The 15,029-nt window shown below is 64.7% G+C and overlaps 1 protein-coding gene across 1 annotated transcript in view; it reads left to right on the top strand.

Moving 5' to 3' along the window:
* RPTOR (regulatory associated protein of MTOR complex 1) overlaps positions 1-15,029 on the top strand; it is a 71,914-nt gene that overhangs the window by 17,182 nt on the left and 39,703 nt on the right. The window contains exons 3-9 of the mRNA XM_029927118.1: positions 1,592-1,666; positions 4,529-4,594; positions 4,841-5,032; positions 5,108-5,248; positions 8,054-8,171; positions 9,074-9,214; positions 9,534-9,692. Of these exons, the coding sequence (XP_029782978.1) occupies positions 1,592-1,666; positions 4,529-4,594; positions 4,841-5,032; positions 5,108-5,248; positions 8,054-8,171; positions 9,074-9,214; positions 9,534-9,692 (892 nt within the window). The remainder of the gene's footprint in view (positions 1-1,591; positions 1,667-4,528; positions 4,595-4,840; positions 5,033-5,107; positions 5,249-8,053; positions 8,172-9,073; positions 9,215-9,533; positions 9,693-15,029) is intronic.

Genomic DNA, 15,029 nt, shown 5'->3' with positions numbered 1-15,029 from the left:
GGGGGGCGGGGCCGCCCGACCAGAGCCGGCGGCCCAGAGGCATGGCGCTGCGACACGGGCCTCGTCCTGAATGCGCGGGCGGCGCCAGCTCCTCTCTGATGAGACACTTTGAACGGCTTCTCCTGCAGACGCACGGGCCTTGATCCGACCTGTCGAGCGCCTGGTGTAAAACAGAAGGAGCCTCTGTTCTCCAGCCCGGGCGCCCACCCGCTGCCCCCAGGGACGCCGGCGCCGCCGGGGGTGTGGAGGAGCTGCCCTCCCGTGGTGCTGGTGCCTTTCCTCCTTCCGTCACAGCCTGCACTCAGGGCAAGGGGCCCTCGTGGTGGCACCTGGCCTCCCTGGCTCTTCGGGGGTTGGCTACTGACCGGAGCCCAGGTGCCCCTGCCCACCGATGCCCACCTGCTCAGCTCCCTCGAAACGGGAGGCCAGCGGCCGCCTGATCGGTGGAGGAGACACAGGCAGAAGCACCTAATCGTCAGAGCCCCGGGCAGTAGGGGTGTGGAGGGGGCGTGGGGCCGGCGCTCTGGCTGCAGAGCTGGGAGGGGCTGCGCACGGCCGGGGGTGGGGGCACCACGCAGTCGGGGCAGGGGGAGCACGTGGCTCTTCTCCTTCTGTTGTCAGAAGCTCCTTTCCGGACTCCGTCCTCACTTCTCTGATGGGCTCTGTCCTCTGGATGGAGCGTGCCAGGCATGTCTCTGCGGGCCTGTCCAGTGGATCCAGAAGCCTGTTCAGTGTCGTGGCCGCATCTGGGTCGAGGGTCACGGTCTCCAAGAAGGAGCCCACGATCCGTGTGTCTCCACCGCTCGCGGCGGCTCCTGGATGTGCTGTGTGTTTCCGTGGCCACTCCAGGTGCTGGGCGCCAATCTCCAAAGTGGGCCCCCAGCGAGCGAGAGGGCAGCCAGGCCCGAGGCCTCGCTCCTCGCTTCCAGTCCTGCGCTTTCCTGTCCCCCGCGCACCCAGGAGCTTCCTCTCCTTGCTGTGCACCTGAGGCCGTGCAGACTCCACCCAGAGTGTCTGGGGCTCGACCTCTGAGCCCCTTGACGAGCCAGCACCTACAAAGTGCCCCCAAACCTGCCAGCCTGGTGTGAAGTCAGGGCTGGTGGGAACGCTGGCCACCACCTCCGAGCCAGGCTCCCTCCTCCGGAATTCCGAGTCCTGGGCACTGAGTGTCACTTACAAACCCCCTGCTCCCGGGCACCCCTTTCCCGTGTCCTCCAGGGCCCCGTCCTCCGTGGCCCAGAGCACCCTCCACCTCTGTGCTGTGGCTTCCCATTCGACATGGGCCTGACTTCCGACCTAGAAGGTCAGCTTGGGCCACGTGCCTGCTCTTTGGAGCATCCGTGCTCCTCCCTCCTGATGGCTCTCGCTGGAGCGGCCCCACTCGTGCGCATGTCAGGTGCAGGCGCTGGCTCCGGGAGGAGCGTCTGCAGGCCGCCGTTCCGGCCCCGCCGCCGGGTGAACGTGGGCCTCGGGAGGAGATGACCGAGGCAGCGAACTCCGACCGCACGTCCCTTGTCCCCACGTCCCACGGGGCCAGAGGACCCTGGCGGCACCCGCACTCACTTCTCTCCCTGTCTCTTTCTCTCCCCAGTCCTGCCAAGCTGACCTGGTGAAGGACAACGGCCACAAATACTTCCTTTCGGTCTTGGCAGACCCGTACATGCCAGTAAGACCCCCGCCCCCGGGACGCCCTCGGGGTCCACGTCGTCTGTCGCGCTCATGCTCTGGGATGCCTGTGGCGGGGCTGCTCCCCATGGGTGTGGGCGGGCAGCGTGCCCCTGAGGTCAAGGCCGCTGCGGGTGTGCGTTCAGGGCGTCCGTCCCTGGCATGTGAGCACGGCGGGGGCCGCTGTCACCCTGTCGGCCGAGTTAGAGTTAACGAGTGCTTGCCTGCGTCTGGTGCGGCAGCTGGTGCGCCTCGTGAAGGTTCTGGAACACGACGAGATGCTGACGTGCCTTATGAGTCAGGAAGGAAGGCAGGGGAGGAGAGAAGAGCATGGACGTCGAAGTTTCACCTTGGTTTATTCTATGAAACGCTTAAAGGTAGTAATCTGCACGCAGCCTACGCGGCCTGGCCCGATTTCTGGGCTCCGTCCCCGAGCCCCTGGCACAGCAGAGAGAACAGGAGAGACCCGAGTCCCCTCCCCGCCCCCAGCCGATCTCACAGGCAAGCACGCATCCTCACGGCTTTTCCAAGCTAAATGCGGGTTCCCGGAGAAAGCCCAAGAGACATTAACAGCTGGATTATTACATAAAAGCCCTCGAGGTCTCAACTCAAGCGTGGTAACTAAGCATCAACCTCGCTGTGCAAGTGTAGTCAGCATGAGGTCTGGAAACGGCTGTGCCCCTGCCTTTCGGGTGAGAACCCAGCCAGCCCGATGGACGAGGACACCGAAGCGGTGACTATGGCCGAGCGGTGAGCCAGGCTGGCACACGTGGGCCCCGCGTCCACTGCAGGCCGCCGACAGTGTGGACCCAGAGCGAGATTCGAAAGAGAGAACATTGTCGCGATGCCAAAACCTGAAGCGAGAGGTCTGAGGCGAGCCTGCGGGAGGGGCGCTGACCCTGAGGTCCCCTGTGCGCACGGACCCTCGTCCGCACCCGGGGAATTGTAACAGTGTCGCGGTGCCTGGACGCGGCGGCGGCACAGGCAGGGACAGCGCGGAGCAGGCGCGCTCAAGCTCCCCCACCCCACCTGTGCGAGGGCTCAGAGGGCTCGGAAGGCTCGGAAGGGGGTTCCCCTTTGTCTCTCCACGTCCGAGCCAAGGTCTCTGGGCCCCTGGAAGAAGCGAAGGCAAAACTCCACAGGGCCCTTGCACGGCCCGGAGCCCACGAGACTCGGGCCAGAAGCAGAAGCCGGCTCCCGACCCACAGGACGGAGCCCGGCGTGAAGTCAGCAAACAGGAAATTAGCAGCCAAGAACTGAAGGTAATAGAGTTCTCTGGGAAAGACCATGACATTCATAAGGGTAACTATGTTTCCAACGATTCATCGAAACAGTTTGTTTCTTTAATTATGTCCAGAAATACACCCCTGGGTTATGTCCTCAGTACTTTTGTGTCTAAGAAAATAATCCATTTCTCCCATTTTACTCATCCTCACAAAGGACCAACCAGATTCTTTTAATAAATAGGCAGGTTTGGGGACTGTAACAGGACAGACGCTGCCATCCAGAGCAGTGAGTGAATCGAACATAGAGCAGCACAGTGAGCGAGAGACTCGTGGAGAAAGGCCTGGAGTGAAGCAGGTGCGGAGCGTGAGGACCCAGGCCTGTGGGGGGTCTCGCTGCCGCCAGCCTGAGGCCGCAGGCACCCCCGGCACATGGGGAGAAGCAGGATGTGAACAGGTCATGGCTGAGAATTTTCCCAATTTGAAGAAACGAATGAGGGGCCCCTGAGTGGCTCAGTCGGGTAAGCGTCCGGCTTCCAGCTCCAGGTCATGATCTCACGGTTTGTGGGTTCAAGCCCCACATCAGGCTCTGTGCTGACAGCTCGGAGCCTGGAGCTGCTTCGGGATCTGTGTCTCCCTCTCTTTCTGACCCACCCCTGCTCGTGCTGTCTCTTTCTGTCTCTCAAAAAAAAAAACAAAACAAAAACAAAATTTGAAGAAAGGAATAAGTTCTCAGTGAGAGCACTGAATCTGGAGAAGACTAAGTGAAAACAAATTCACACGAAGACTCAACCGAACAGAGACAGAAAATGTCAAAGGCAAAAGGGAAAAATCTTAAACGTAACTGGCAGGAGAGGGGCCCCCGCTCAGGGGCGGATAGAGCCGGCAGGTGACAGGCACAGCCGCTGGGGGAAGGGACTGCCACCCAGAACCCCCGCCGCCTCGCGCGCCATCCAGGACACGGGCAGAGCCAGCACGTGGCCACCGGCGCGCGGCTGACCGCATTCGGACGCCCCGCGAAGGGCTGACGGGGCCCAGGCCTCCGGAGGAGCCGGACCCGCGGGGACGCAGGCAGCAGCGTGGGCCTGAGGAGCGGGCGAGCGCCGGCTGTGAACACGGCCGCGGTGTCGTGAGTTCGAGGGGGTGAGAGCGGCGGAGGAACGTTGGAATCTGCAGCCCTGACTACTCCAAGGGCGAGAGCGCGGAAGACCCACCTCAGACCGCTCCGGGCGCTAGAACGCCAGGCACCGCGACACCGTTACGGCTCCCCAGCGGGCAGACGTGGCAGACGCCCCGCGGAGACTGACCCACGTGACCGAAGACCAGGAAGAAGGAAGCCGGGAGCCGAGTCAGGATGCTGGAGTCGGGCGCTTTCGGCCGCACACCGGGCAGGGGCGGGCGGTGCGCCTCGACGGGCTCGGACAGGGTGCGGGGCGAGCGAGACGGGCTTGTGCAGCTGGAGGGCCTGTCCCGCCCCGTCCTGTCCCTGTTGGGGAGCAGCCGTGCCCTGAGAGGCCGGCCCAGAGCCCTCAGAGCCTGTCCCCGAGGACTCGGGTCCGGAACGGAGGGCCCTGCTATGCCTGGGGAGTGACAGGTCTCCGCCCGGGGACACCGCACCCAGGCCGGCTGGTGTTTTCCAGGCCGAGCACCGGACCATGACGGCTTTCATCCTCGCTGTGATCGTGAGCAGCTACAACACGGGACAGGTGAGCGTCACGGCCGCCCCGAGGGGCCCTGTGTGGGGGCAGGGCGCTCAGCAGGTCCCCCCGGAAGGGGCACAGGCCCTCCTGTCACCAGCCTGCCGTCTGCAGGCCACGCTGAGAGTGGTGGGTTTGGAGTGAGGAAAACTGGGCAAATTTGCAGTACGAGAGCTTCCCCGAGAAATGGGTCTGTGTCCGCAGCGGGCCCCCCCGGGCCGCACGTGACCTCGGGTGCTGTGTGTCTCCTGGCAGGAGGCCTGCCTGCAGGGAAACTTGATCGCCATCTGCCTGGAGCAGCTCAATGACCCCCACCCGCTGCTGCGCCAGTGGGTGGCCATCTGCCTGGGGCGCATCTGGCAGAACTTCGACTCGGCCAGGTGGTGCGGCGTGAGGGACAGCGCACACGAGAAGCTCTACAGCCTGCTCTCCGACCCCATCCCTGAGGTGAGCCCGGGCCAGGGGCCGGCGGGGGCCAGGCGCAGCCGCCCTCCGTGGCGTGACCGTGACCCCGTCCTCCAGGTGCGCTGCGCGGCGGTCTTCGCCCTTGGCACGTTTGTGGGCAACTCTGCGGAGAGGACCGACCACTCGACCACCATCGACCACAACGTGGCCATGATGCTGGCCCAGCTCATCAACGACGGGAGCCCCATGGTCCGCAAGGTGCGTGGCCCCCCCCCCGGGTCCCCAGGCGGCAGAGTGCCTCTCGACTGGGGTCCCTCGGCACCCGGGATCTGGGCCCGTGGCCTTGGCCGCAGCTGTGGGCCCTCAGTTCCCAGGGCCACACACCCTGTAGAGAGCAGACCTTTAAACGTTGGTTTAACCCTCTGCCACGTGCGTTTCTTCCCCAGATGCTCGCGTGTGCGCAGGGCTGCAGAGGGGGGTCCGGAGCTCTCTGCGGCAGGACAGGGTGACACCCGCCCCAGCTCGTCAGGGCAGAGTCAGGAAGGCTTCTGTGGGTGTGAGCTCACCCCGGGTTGTGAGGGCTGAGCAGCCGGGGGCCGGGGAGGGGAGGAGCGGGCAGGCTGGGCAGAGACTGCAGACGTCCAGGGACATGAAGGACCACGGTGCTCCCAGGGGCTGCTCGCTGCTCAAATGACCAGAACAGTGAGCGGGAGGGGCGGGGCCCCGCGTGTCAGGAGCCTGCCTGTCCTCACGGTGCCAAGCTCCTCACCCTTCTGGCAAATGCTGGGGCGCTGCGCTCCGGGTGCTGGGCGAGGCCTGGGCACTGTGCCTACAGGAGACCAGGAGGCCGTGTTTGCTGTGGGGCCTGGAGGCCTGGGGACCGGGCAGCGGCTGCAGAGAGGATGCAGCCTGAGCAGGGTGGGCAGGGAAAGCCGCGCTGGGGGCGGTGCCTGCTCAGAGCCGGGGACCCTGCACTGTCCGCAGAGTGCCGACCGCTGGCAGCCTGTCTGCTGGGCCAGAGCCACGCGGCGGCACCGCCGGGAGCCCGGACCCAGCCTGCTGGTCTGGAGACCCGGCTCTGGGAGCTCGCCTGCCCCTCACCACTCCTCAGGCTCGCCGGCTCTCCCCTGCAGCCACGGCAGTGACGACACGTGCCACCAGCCGCTGCCGTGCCCCAGTTTGCGGCCAAGAAGAGAAGCGGGTGTGTGGTGGGGTTTTCACAAAGTCACGTGTGTTCAGTATGGAACAGATCACACGCATTGACTTCGTGTGGTGACGGTGCCCTCTCCAGGGCGGAGCAGGCTCACTTGATACATGAATCCAAGTCAGTGGAGTCACATCATTCTCCCGAATCCCTGTGGACGTGAACTTGTCCGTGCAGTGTACACCCCAGGGTGCCCAGCCGGCCAGCTGCCCCCCTCAGGGCCAGGCGAGGGCTGTGGGTGTCACCGCCCAGCCACATCCTCACGCCCAGCTTCCCCACCCCGTCCGCCTTCACAGCTTCAGTTTTGTGTGTCTGTAACGAGAGACCACAGAGCCGCAGTGCAAGGCGTCCCCCTCCCTTTCCTGCACGCCTGACCCAGCGACGCCGAGGGAGCCAGCAGAGGCTGCCAGGTCCCCGGCGGGCGTGACGGGGCCAAGCTGCCTGGCCAGCCGGCGGGGCGTTGACGTCGGAGCAGGCGCCCTCCGCTTGCACGGTGACGGGGCCAAGCCCGACCCTCCGGGCCACCAGGTGGCAGCCAGTAATGTGCTGTTGGAAACATGCGGTGGCGGCAGCCCTCGGGGGAGGAAACGAGGTGGCGGCCAGGACACAGAGGCCATGGGGGGCGGGGGAGGACCCCCCAGGAAGACACGTGGTCCAGCCTTCCACACGACCAGAGGAGAGCGTTAGCGGGTTCGCCTGGGACAGTGCGTGAGCCCAGGCACGACGCCCCTGAGCCGTTAACCACGGGATAGAGGGACAGCGCGTCTGAAGGGAAAGGCTTCCTGCCGTGTGCTGCGCGGGTCACCAGCCCTCGCTGATCTGGCACGGAACCAAACCTGGCTGCTCAGCGCTTGCACTTGGTGGGGGGCCGGGGGGCTCCTGTTCCAGGGCCGGCCCGAGCTGTTCTTGCCGGACATCAGAGCAAAGGGGCGAGTCGGCGCTCTGCGCGGAGGACACAGACTGTGTGTCCGCTGGGAGGCATGTCGGCGGCGGGCGTGGGCAGGCCTGCCCGGGGCTCGGTGCGCTCAGACGCGGGCAGATGGGGTGGGAGGTGGGCCAGGGATCCACAGTTCCGTGGGCACGAACCGAGGAGTCCCTAGTGGGAGCTGACTGGCACCGCAGGCACGCGCCATTCGGGGTCGCGGGAGCACGCACCGGAGAGGCCAGCTGGGAGCTGGAAGAGAGAGGGGGACACGGGTGTGGGTTTGGAGCCGTGCACAGACACGACAGGTGGAAGCAGAAGGCTGTGCGCTCCAGTGGGAGAAGGAGCACGGGAGTGAGGAGCGGGCAGCTGCCAAGGTCCCGGGCCAGGTGGAGCTGGGCACCTGGGCAGAATGTCCCTGGCATGGGGCCGTGGGGACCCCCATGCAAGCTCATTTCCTCAGGCAGTTGGGCCTAAGGATCGTGGAGAATTTCCCTGCCTTTCAGGGACCGGACATGGATTTCTCTTTGCAAGTTTTACGTTTCATGAGGAGCTCTGACTCGTCGGAGGGGCCTGCTTCAGCGTGCCCAGGGTTCCAGTGGCCCAGCAGCGGCAGGCTCCAATCCACAGGGCCGTCGGCCCGGGCCCGGGGCCCGTCCGCCTTTCCCCTGTGTCCTGGGGACGCCTGCGCCGCACCCACAGCCGCATCTCGAGACCCCGCCCACACTGCCCGTCCAGGGGCGCCCGCTCCCCCGGACCCTCCCGAGCGCGTCCCCAGAAGGGCCGGTCCCTGCCGCCAACACCAAGTGCGGCTTGTTTTCACCTTTCTTCTTTCCCTGGTGACTTGAGTGCTCGGCGTGAACTCTCAGCCTCACTGCTGCTCCGCAGTCCTCTGCCCGCCGCCAGTAAGCCTGCTTGTCCTTGTCCCTCTCGGCAGGAACTGGTGGTGGCTCTGAGTCATCTTGTCGTGCAGTACGAAAGCAATTTCTGCACTGTGGCCTTGCAGTTCATGGAGGAGGAGAAGAACTACCCCTTGCCGTCTCCGGCGACTACAGGTACGGCGGCGGGACAGTGAGCCCGAGAGGCCTGCCCGCCGGGGGCCCCGGGCCAGGACTGTGGCAGGGCCCCGCCGCTCCCGCCATCCCAGGCATTAGCAGAATAGAAAGGACAGCAGCAGGGGCCACGGTGACCCTCTGACTCCCCTTCCTGTATACCATTGTCGGAAATCAAGTTCATGGAAATCTTGAAGGAGAGCGAGGCGTGGGCAGTGGGGGCTCAGGGAGAAGCATGCCGCCCCTCCCAGGATGAGCTGTCACCGGCTTCCTGCTGAGTGACTCACGCCAGGCAGCTCCTGTTCCCCCATTTGTCCTTTTTGCTGGATTTCTGCTTCATCGTGTTGGGCTGCCCCCCAGAACGCAGCCTTTTCTGCAGGAAAGAGGGCTCGTGATCAATACCAGAAGCCTTACCGCTTTTAGAACATCAGGGAGGGGAAATGAAAATTAACTTGCCCGTTGGAAACAGCTGGTGCGCCGGAGGAGGGCCCAGAGGCCGCGGGGGTCCTGCCGTCGTCACCTGCACGGCAGCGGCCACAGGCACCTGTTGCTCCCCTCAGGGAGGCCCCGGGCCCGGTCCTGCCCTGCGTGTTTGGTGCGGCCTTTGGTGACCTCCCCCCACCCCCCGGCATCCAGCTGACTCTATTTTTTTTTTTTTTTGAAAAGGTAGACTTTTAATAACTGCTTTTTATCACCAGGTTAAATCATGCAGTTACAAAATAGTTAGAAATTTCTGAAAGGATCCTGTTGTTTAAGAAAAAAAAAAGCCATGCGTGTCAGAGGCTCACTGGGAAGGGGCCTGCTGGTGGTCTCCGTGCTGGCTCCGTCACCTACCACTGTGGCCACCGGCCAGGGGGTGCGCTGTGCCCCGAAGCCCACCCTTGACCCTTTCTTCTTTCTGCCAGAGGGGGGCAGTTTGACCCCAGTGCGGGACAGCCCGTGCACCCCCAGACTCCGCTCCGTGAGCTCCTACGGGAACATCCGCGCCGTCACCACCGCCAGAAACCTGAACAAGTCTTTGCAGAACCTGAGCCTGACGGAAGAGAGTGAGATGCTGGAGCCGGGCCCTGGGCTGGGGCGGGAGTGGGGGTGGGTTTCTGAAGCTTTACCTGCTCAAGCGCCCCGTCTTGTTCTGGGACGGGACCCCGCGCCCGCTGTCCCTTCTGCTTGTTGCCGAGGGGTACTCGCCCCAGCGGGCCCCGCATGCGCATCAGCGGCCAGGCACAGGTCCCCCCGAGGCCCACGTGCCCCAGCGGCGGGGAGCCCAGGCCTCGCTAGGGCGCGGCTGGAGGAGCCGGGGTTTGGGCGGTAGGGGCTCCGGCGCCCCGGAGCCCAGGCTGACCTGCGCCCCGCCCCGCCGGCCAGCGGGCAGCTCGGTGGCCTTCTCCCCCGGGAACCTGAGCACCAGCAGCAGCGCCAGCAGCACCTTGGGCAGCCCCGAGAATGAGGAGTACATCCTGTCCTTCGAGACCGTCGACAAGATGCGCCGCGTCAGCTCCTACTCCGCCCTCAACGCCCTCATCGGTGAGTGCGCCCCCGGCGCCCCCGCGCAGCGCCCGTGCTCACCCGGTGCCCGGACGCCGGGCCCATCGTGGCCAGAGGGCGAGTGTTAACTGGGGTGTGGAGGTGCGCGGCGTGTGCCAGGGCAGCCGGGAGTTTCCGTCACTTCGGCTGTGCTCTGACGGTGCTGACAGGCCGTTCTGGGCCCCGTGTGGGGAGGCTGCCGGAACCTTCCGCCCGCCGCCACACCCGGTACCAGGGCCCAGTGGCTGTCCGCGCACTGATTTTGCCCCGGGAGACACCTTGTGTGTGTGTCACGGCCAGGGCTGAGCAGGGGCGGCCGCCCCTCCAACAGGCAGGTGACGTCCCCCCCGGAGAAGGCTCCTCCCTCCTCACGGGGCGCTGGCGGCGAGGGCTGGACCCCCTTGCCCTCCGTGGCCGCAGTGCCCAGGATGGTTCCCAGGCCTCGGCTGGAGTTCACTCCACGTCGAGAAACGCTTTACACGCAGAGACTTGGGGACAAGGACAAACACCCTCCACGCGTTTCCCTCCCGACTTAAGGAATCAGAGGTGGGGCCGAGGCCCCAGAGCCCGTCCACCTGTGTCCGGGCTGTGAACCTCCAAAGCGCTCACGGCGCCCCGTCCAGGCTCCCTCCTGCGTGTGGCCCGTGTCCTCACGGGGCGGCTCCTGCCCACTGCGTGCCGCTCCCCGGCCTCGGTCCACGGCCTCTCCATTCACCGGCCTCCCTCGGAGGCGGCTGCCCCTGCGTCCCGTCTCCAGCCACGGCGCGAGGATTCCCGCTGCCTCTCCACGCGTCAGCTCTGCGCGGCGTGTCTCCCTGAGGTGTCGTTCCAGTCACGAGGGCTCGTCTCTCCGTGACTCTGTCGCCCGTGCCGGCTGCGCAGGAGCGTCCCTCTTTACTCCCACTGCTGCTCATCTGCTTTTGCTCCTTTCCGTGTTTGACCCTACGAGACGTTTGCTGATTTCTCTAGTGTGTTTACATCTCAACTTGGGCTTTGTTGATGTTTTCATTACTGTATCTTTATGTTTTGTTCCAGTAACTTTGTATCTTTATTCCTCTCTCTTTCCTTTAGCTTTACTGCATTGTTAGTTTTCGTTTCTGGAGCTGAGGGTAGAAATAGCCCGCGTGCGCTGCCGGGTTCCCTGCTTTCTGGCGTCGCCGGCACGCGCGCCCATGACTTCCTGTCTGCCCTCGTCGGCCCCACGGGGCTGGGGCTGCTCCAGTCGGCGTTGGCGCTAAGGCCTCGCGTGCTTCCCTGGCGAGCCCGGCACCCTCACACTTGCACCGTCCGTGCCATCTGGAAGGCAGGGGCCGGGACTCCTGGTGGCCGCCTGAGTGCGCCCCTCTCCTAGAGCAAGACTCAGGGCGTCGGCCGTAATCCCTGCAGGTCCAGTCCACGTGGTGTCCCATGTGGCCATCGCACCCCCAGGCCGGCAGGAGCCAGAGAGAGATCTTTCTAGCCACACATACCCACCCACCTCCAAGAACTTGGCCCAGAAACCCCAGCTTCAGTGGTCCATCTGACCAGAAACGACACGGCAGATGCGTGCGTCTGGCATGTGCCCAGAAGGCGTGGGGTTGGCGCGCGGCGTGAATGCAGGCGCTGGTGATTCACCAGCAAGAGCGTGCTGAGTGCCCCTTGCGGCTGCTCGTTGTGACCGAGGACATGGTCTTCAGGAGAATTGAGGTCGTGCGTGGTGGCCACGTGCCCGGGCGCGCCCCACAGGTGACCTTTAAAACCTGGGTGTGCGGGCATCTTGGTGTCTCTGTGTATGAATCCACGATGAAGGAACGCGAGGCCATGGGGAAGGCGTAGAGGACGGGCCTGCGAGGCTCCCGAGAGCGCGCCTGGCCCACCAGCCGGGGAGCCCGGCCACCGCGCCCTCCCGCTGCCATGTCTCTGCCCAAGACCAGAGAGCGTCTGCCTCCGGCTTTTCGGTGGCACAAAAGTAGCCTCATGTGACCAGTGAGCAAATAAGTCTGGCCACGTTCTAATAAAACTTTACTTGTGGGGGCGCCTGGGTGGCTCCGTCGGGTGAGTGTCTGACTCCTGATTTTGACCCAGGTCACAGCCCCAGGGCCCTGGGACCCGGCCCTGCGTTGGGCTCCGCGCCGAGCACGGAGCCTGCCTGGGGTCCTCTCTCCCTCCCTGTCGGCCCCTCTCCCCCACATGTGCACAGTCTCTCTGTCCAAGAAGACAATAAGTTTAAAATTTTTTTAATTTTTTTCAACTTTACCAGCTGAAATTCACATTTCATGAAGTAGTCACATCCTTGAAACATTAATTTTCTTTTGATTTTTTTTTCTTCAACTACCTGAGACGTATAAACCGTTCTTCGTTGGCAAGTCCTACGAAAACAGGCGGCCGGCTGGGTGGCCAGGCCGTCGTGGTCCACAGGAGCCCGGGTGCCCGGCACCGCCCTCCTGCCCCTGCGGAGTCCGGCGAGGTCCCCGGGAGGTCAACAGCGAGGTCTCTCCCACTCCCTCCCAGGACGTGGACGTTCCTTCATTCAACAGGGTTTCTGGGTGGGGGCGCCGTGCGGGCCCCGCCCGTGTCCTCGGTGCGAGCTCCCTTGCGGGGCCAGCCAGCGGTGTGCAGGGCTGCGGCCGCTTCCCCGGCGGGTGCGGACTTGGTGCCGGGCGCCCGAGGCCGGCCTCCCACCTGGACACGGGCTGGGCTCTGGCGACTGAGCACAGCTTGTCCTCCGCGCTGGGCCGGGGCTGTTGGTCTTGGCAGCGTAAGGGGTGAAGACGGCATTTCCTTGGAGACCGGTACCTCCCGCCTCCACCCCACCTCCGGTCTGTCCCCTGGGGGCCGGCCCCACATCACCCCTCCCCTGCCGCTCACAGAGTCTGACTCGGTGTGTCCGAGTGCTGAGGAGCCAGCTCCTGCGTATCCCGTGAGCTCGCAGGGTCCGCGCGCCTGTCCTCGGGGTGCGTCGGCGGCCGGGTCACCCGCTCGTGGCCCCCGCCCACGGAAAGCCAGTTTCTTCCTCGTTTCGACCGGAGGACGGCAGCCTCTAGCCTCTCACTGAAAATTGCAGAAGAGGTTCTCAAAACCATGGCGACCTGGGACGTCCCTCTGTTCCCACCTGTTCCCGCAACGCCGGCCCCTCCGGGTCCCCTCCCTCCCCCCACCCCGCCCGGTGGTCTCGCCCGCTGTACAGCGCGTCTGCTGCCCCCCACTGGAAGGAGCCAACCCTGCCTGGACCTCCTGCACCTGAACCCGGCCCCCGCCTCCCCTCTCCCCTGCAAGCCCACGTGCCTCTGGCTCACCGGCCGTCTGCCTGACTTCCACGTGGGTCCCCGTCAGCCCCCGACCCCCAGGCCCGTCTCCCCCATGCCAGGACTCCCTCAGACCTCGCCAGCACGTCCACAGGCCGCCAGCCGGCCTTGCCCAGTGGCGGATTCCCACAGAAGCCTCCGTGACGCCCGGGCTTGCCGTCAGCTCCCTGCACGAAGCCTTCCTCCCACAGAGGCCCCGCCGCGCCCGCCCCCGCCCCCCTGCCCGGGCTGGACGCAGGCCCCTGAGCGAGGCCTGGACGACCTCTGCCTTCCCTGCCATTTCTGCGTGGCCCTCCTGCCGTCCACACTCTGCCTCCGTGGGGTGGGGGTTCCCAGCCCACCGGGCCTGAAGTCCGCGTCGTCATCGCTCAGTTTCCTGCTCCCTGTGCTCCTCAGGCCCGGCCCGCCCTGAGCCCCACCCCATGCAAGCACCCAGAGGTGGGAGTGGGAAGGGTCGGGAGAGACAGCCGGTGCCCTGAGCCTCACCCACACCGGCCTCTTGAGTCGGTCCCGCTGCCAAGCTGAGCGCGGCCCCTGGGTGTCAGGACCACTGCCCTTGGGGGACGGAGAAGACCCGAGGGGCGAGAGTGGAGGTACAGGCGCTGCCCATGTCACTGAGGAGGAGGAGGCCCCTCGGGCAGAGCTGCCTTCCCCCGCCAGGGCCTAGGAGCGGCCGCGTGGTCGGGCCAGGAGAGAGCGGGTGCAGGTGCAGGAGGAGGAGCGGGGTTGGTGCCAGAGGCGCCTCGTGTGACCCCAGGGAGGGCGCTCAGCCCGTTCGTTTGATCTCGGAGCCCCTGGAGACCGCGGCGAGAAAGAGCCGGTGCTGTTCTTCCCGTGCCATTGCGTCAGTTATTTTATGGCCTAAACCCCTGATTAAAGGCCCTCGTTAAGCGCATCACAAAGGGGCGAGTGCAGCGGCCCCTGTCTTGGGCTCTGGCTCCTGTGCAGCCCACGTCAGCCCGGGGGCATCAGCGTGAGCGCCCCTGAGACCCGGCTTCGCCCTGGGCTGCTCTCCGGGGCCTTCTGGGATCCAGAGCTAGCCGGGAGCTCCAAGAAAATTTTCTTACCTCTTATGCTATTTAGAAAGTTGTGGCCATTGGTCTGAAAAATAAATATAAAGCCATTAGTTACGATCCTCTATTGATTTTAGTCTAGACATGGAAATAGGTTTCAGAGCTTATGAGGAGGAAGCTGGGCAGGCGCCCTCTCTGAGCCGCCTCCCGGGCCCCGGAGCTGCACCGGGGAGGTGAGTGAACGCGGCACTTCTCTGTCCCAGTGTCAAGGTTTTTGCCAGCAAATAGTGACCTGTGCACTGTGGCCAAACACCGTGGCAAAAACTAGATCTTCTTTATCCTCTACTGAATCACGAACGGGTCGTATCAGAGTCAAAATCTTCCGCAAGAAGAGCCACAACGGGATGAAAACTCAAAATTGTATGAGGTGACCGGACAGTGACGGCTACCGCGTTCCACGTTTCCTCCGTGCACAGCACGCCCCGCTCTCGCCGGTGCCGGCTGGACGCGGTCCCGATCGGCAGTGAGCCCCAGGCCCCCAGGGACCCGCACAGCGGGCCACAGAGCTCGCACGTCTGTCGGACGGAGAGACCCACCTCCCCTCCTGGGCGGCACAGCAGCGCCTTCTGCATCCATGAGAGAGGCCTGCGTGGCCCCCGTGGCCAGCCTGCAGGTGTGAAGAGGAGCCGCCTCCGGGTGCCAGGGGGCACGGCATGGGACCCTGTGCCTCATCCCGGCGGCCTTTGATTCCAATGGTTGGGTGCAGGGGCGCCCGGGGGCTCGGTCAGCCATGCCTCCCACTCTTGATTTTGGCTCGGGTCATGATCTCACAGTTGTGGGTTCAATCCCCACGTCAGGCTCTGTGTCTCTCTCTGCCCCTCCCCTGCTCGTGCCCTGTCTCCCTCTCTCTCTCTCTCTCTCTCACTCTCTCAAAATTAAGTAAACATTAAAAAAAGAAACCTGAATTCGGGGGCAGCCCGTTCCGTGATGGAAGAACACCGACCTCCGGCAGCATCCGGGGGATCTGAGGCCTTCAGCAC

Source organism: Suricata suricatta, chromosome 17 (genome assembly GCF_006229205.1).
Source record: "Suricata suricatta isolate VVHF042 chromosome 17, meerkat_22Aug2017_6uvM2_HiC, whole genome shotgun sequence".
Lineage (NCBI taxonomy): Eukaryota > Metazoa > Chordata > Mammalia > Carnivora > Herpestidae > Suricata > Suricata suricatta.
Note: the sequence above shows the minus strand (reverse complement) of the source record. Positions and strands in the feature narration are given on the sequence as shown.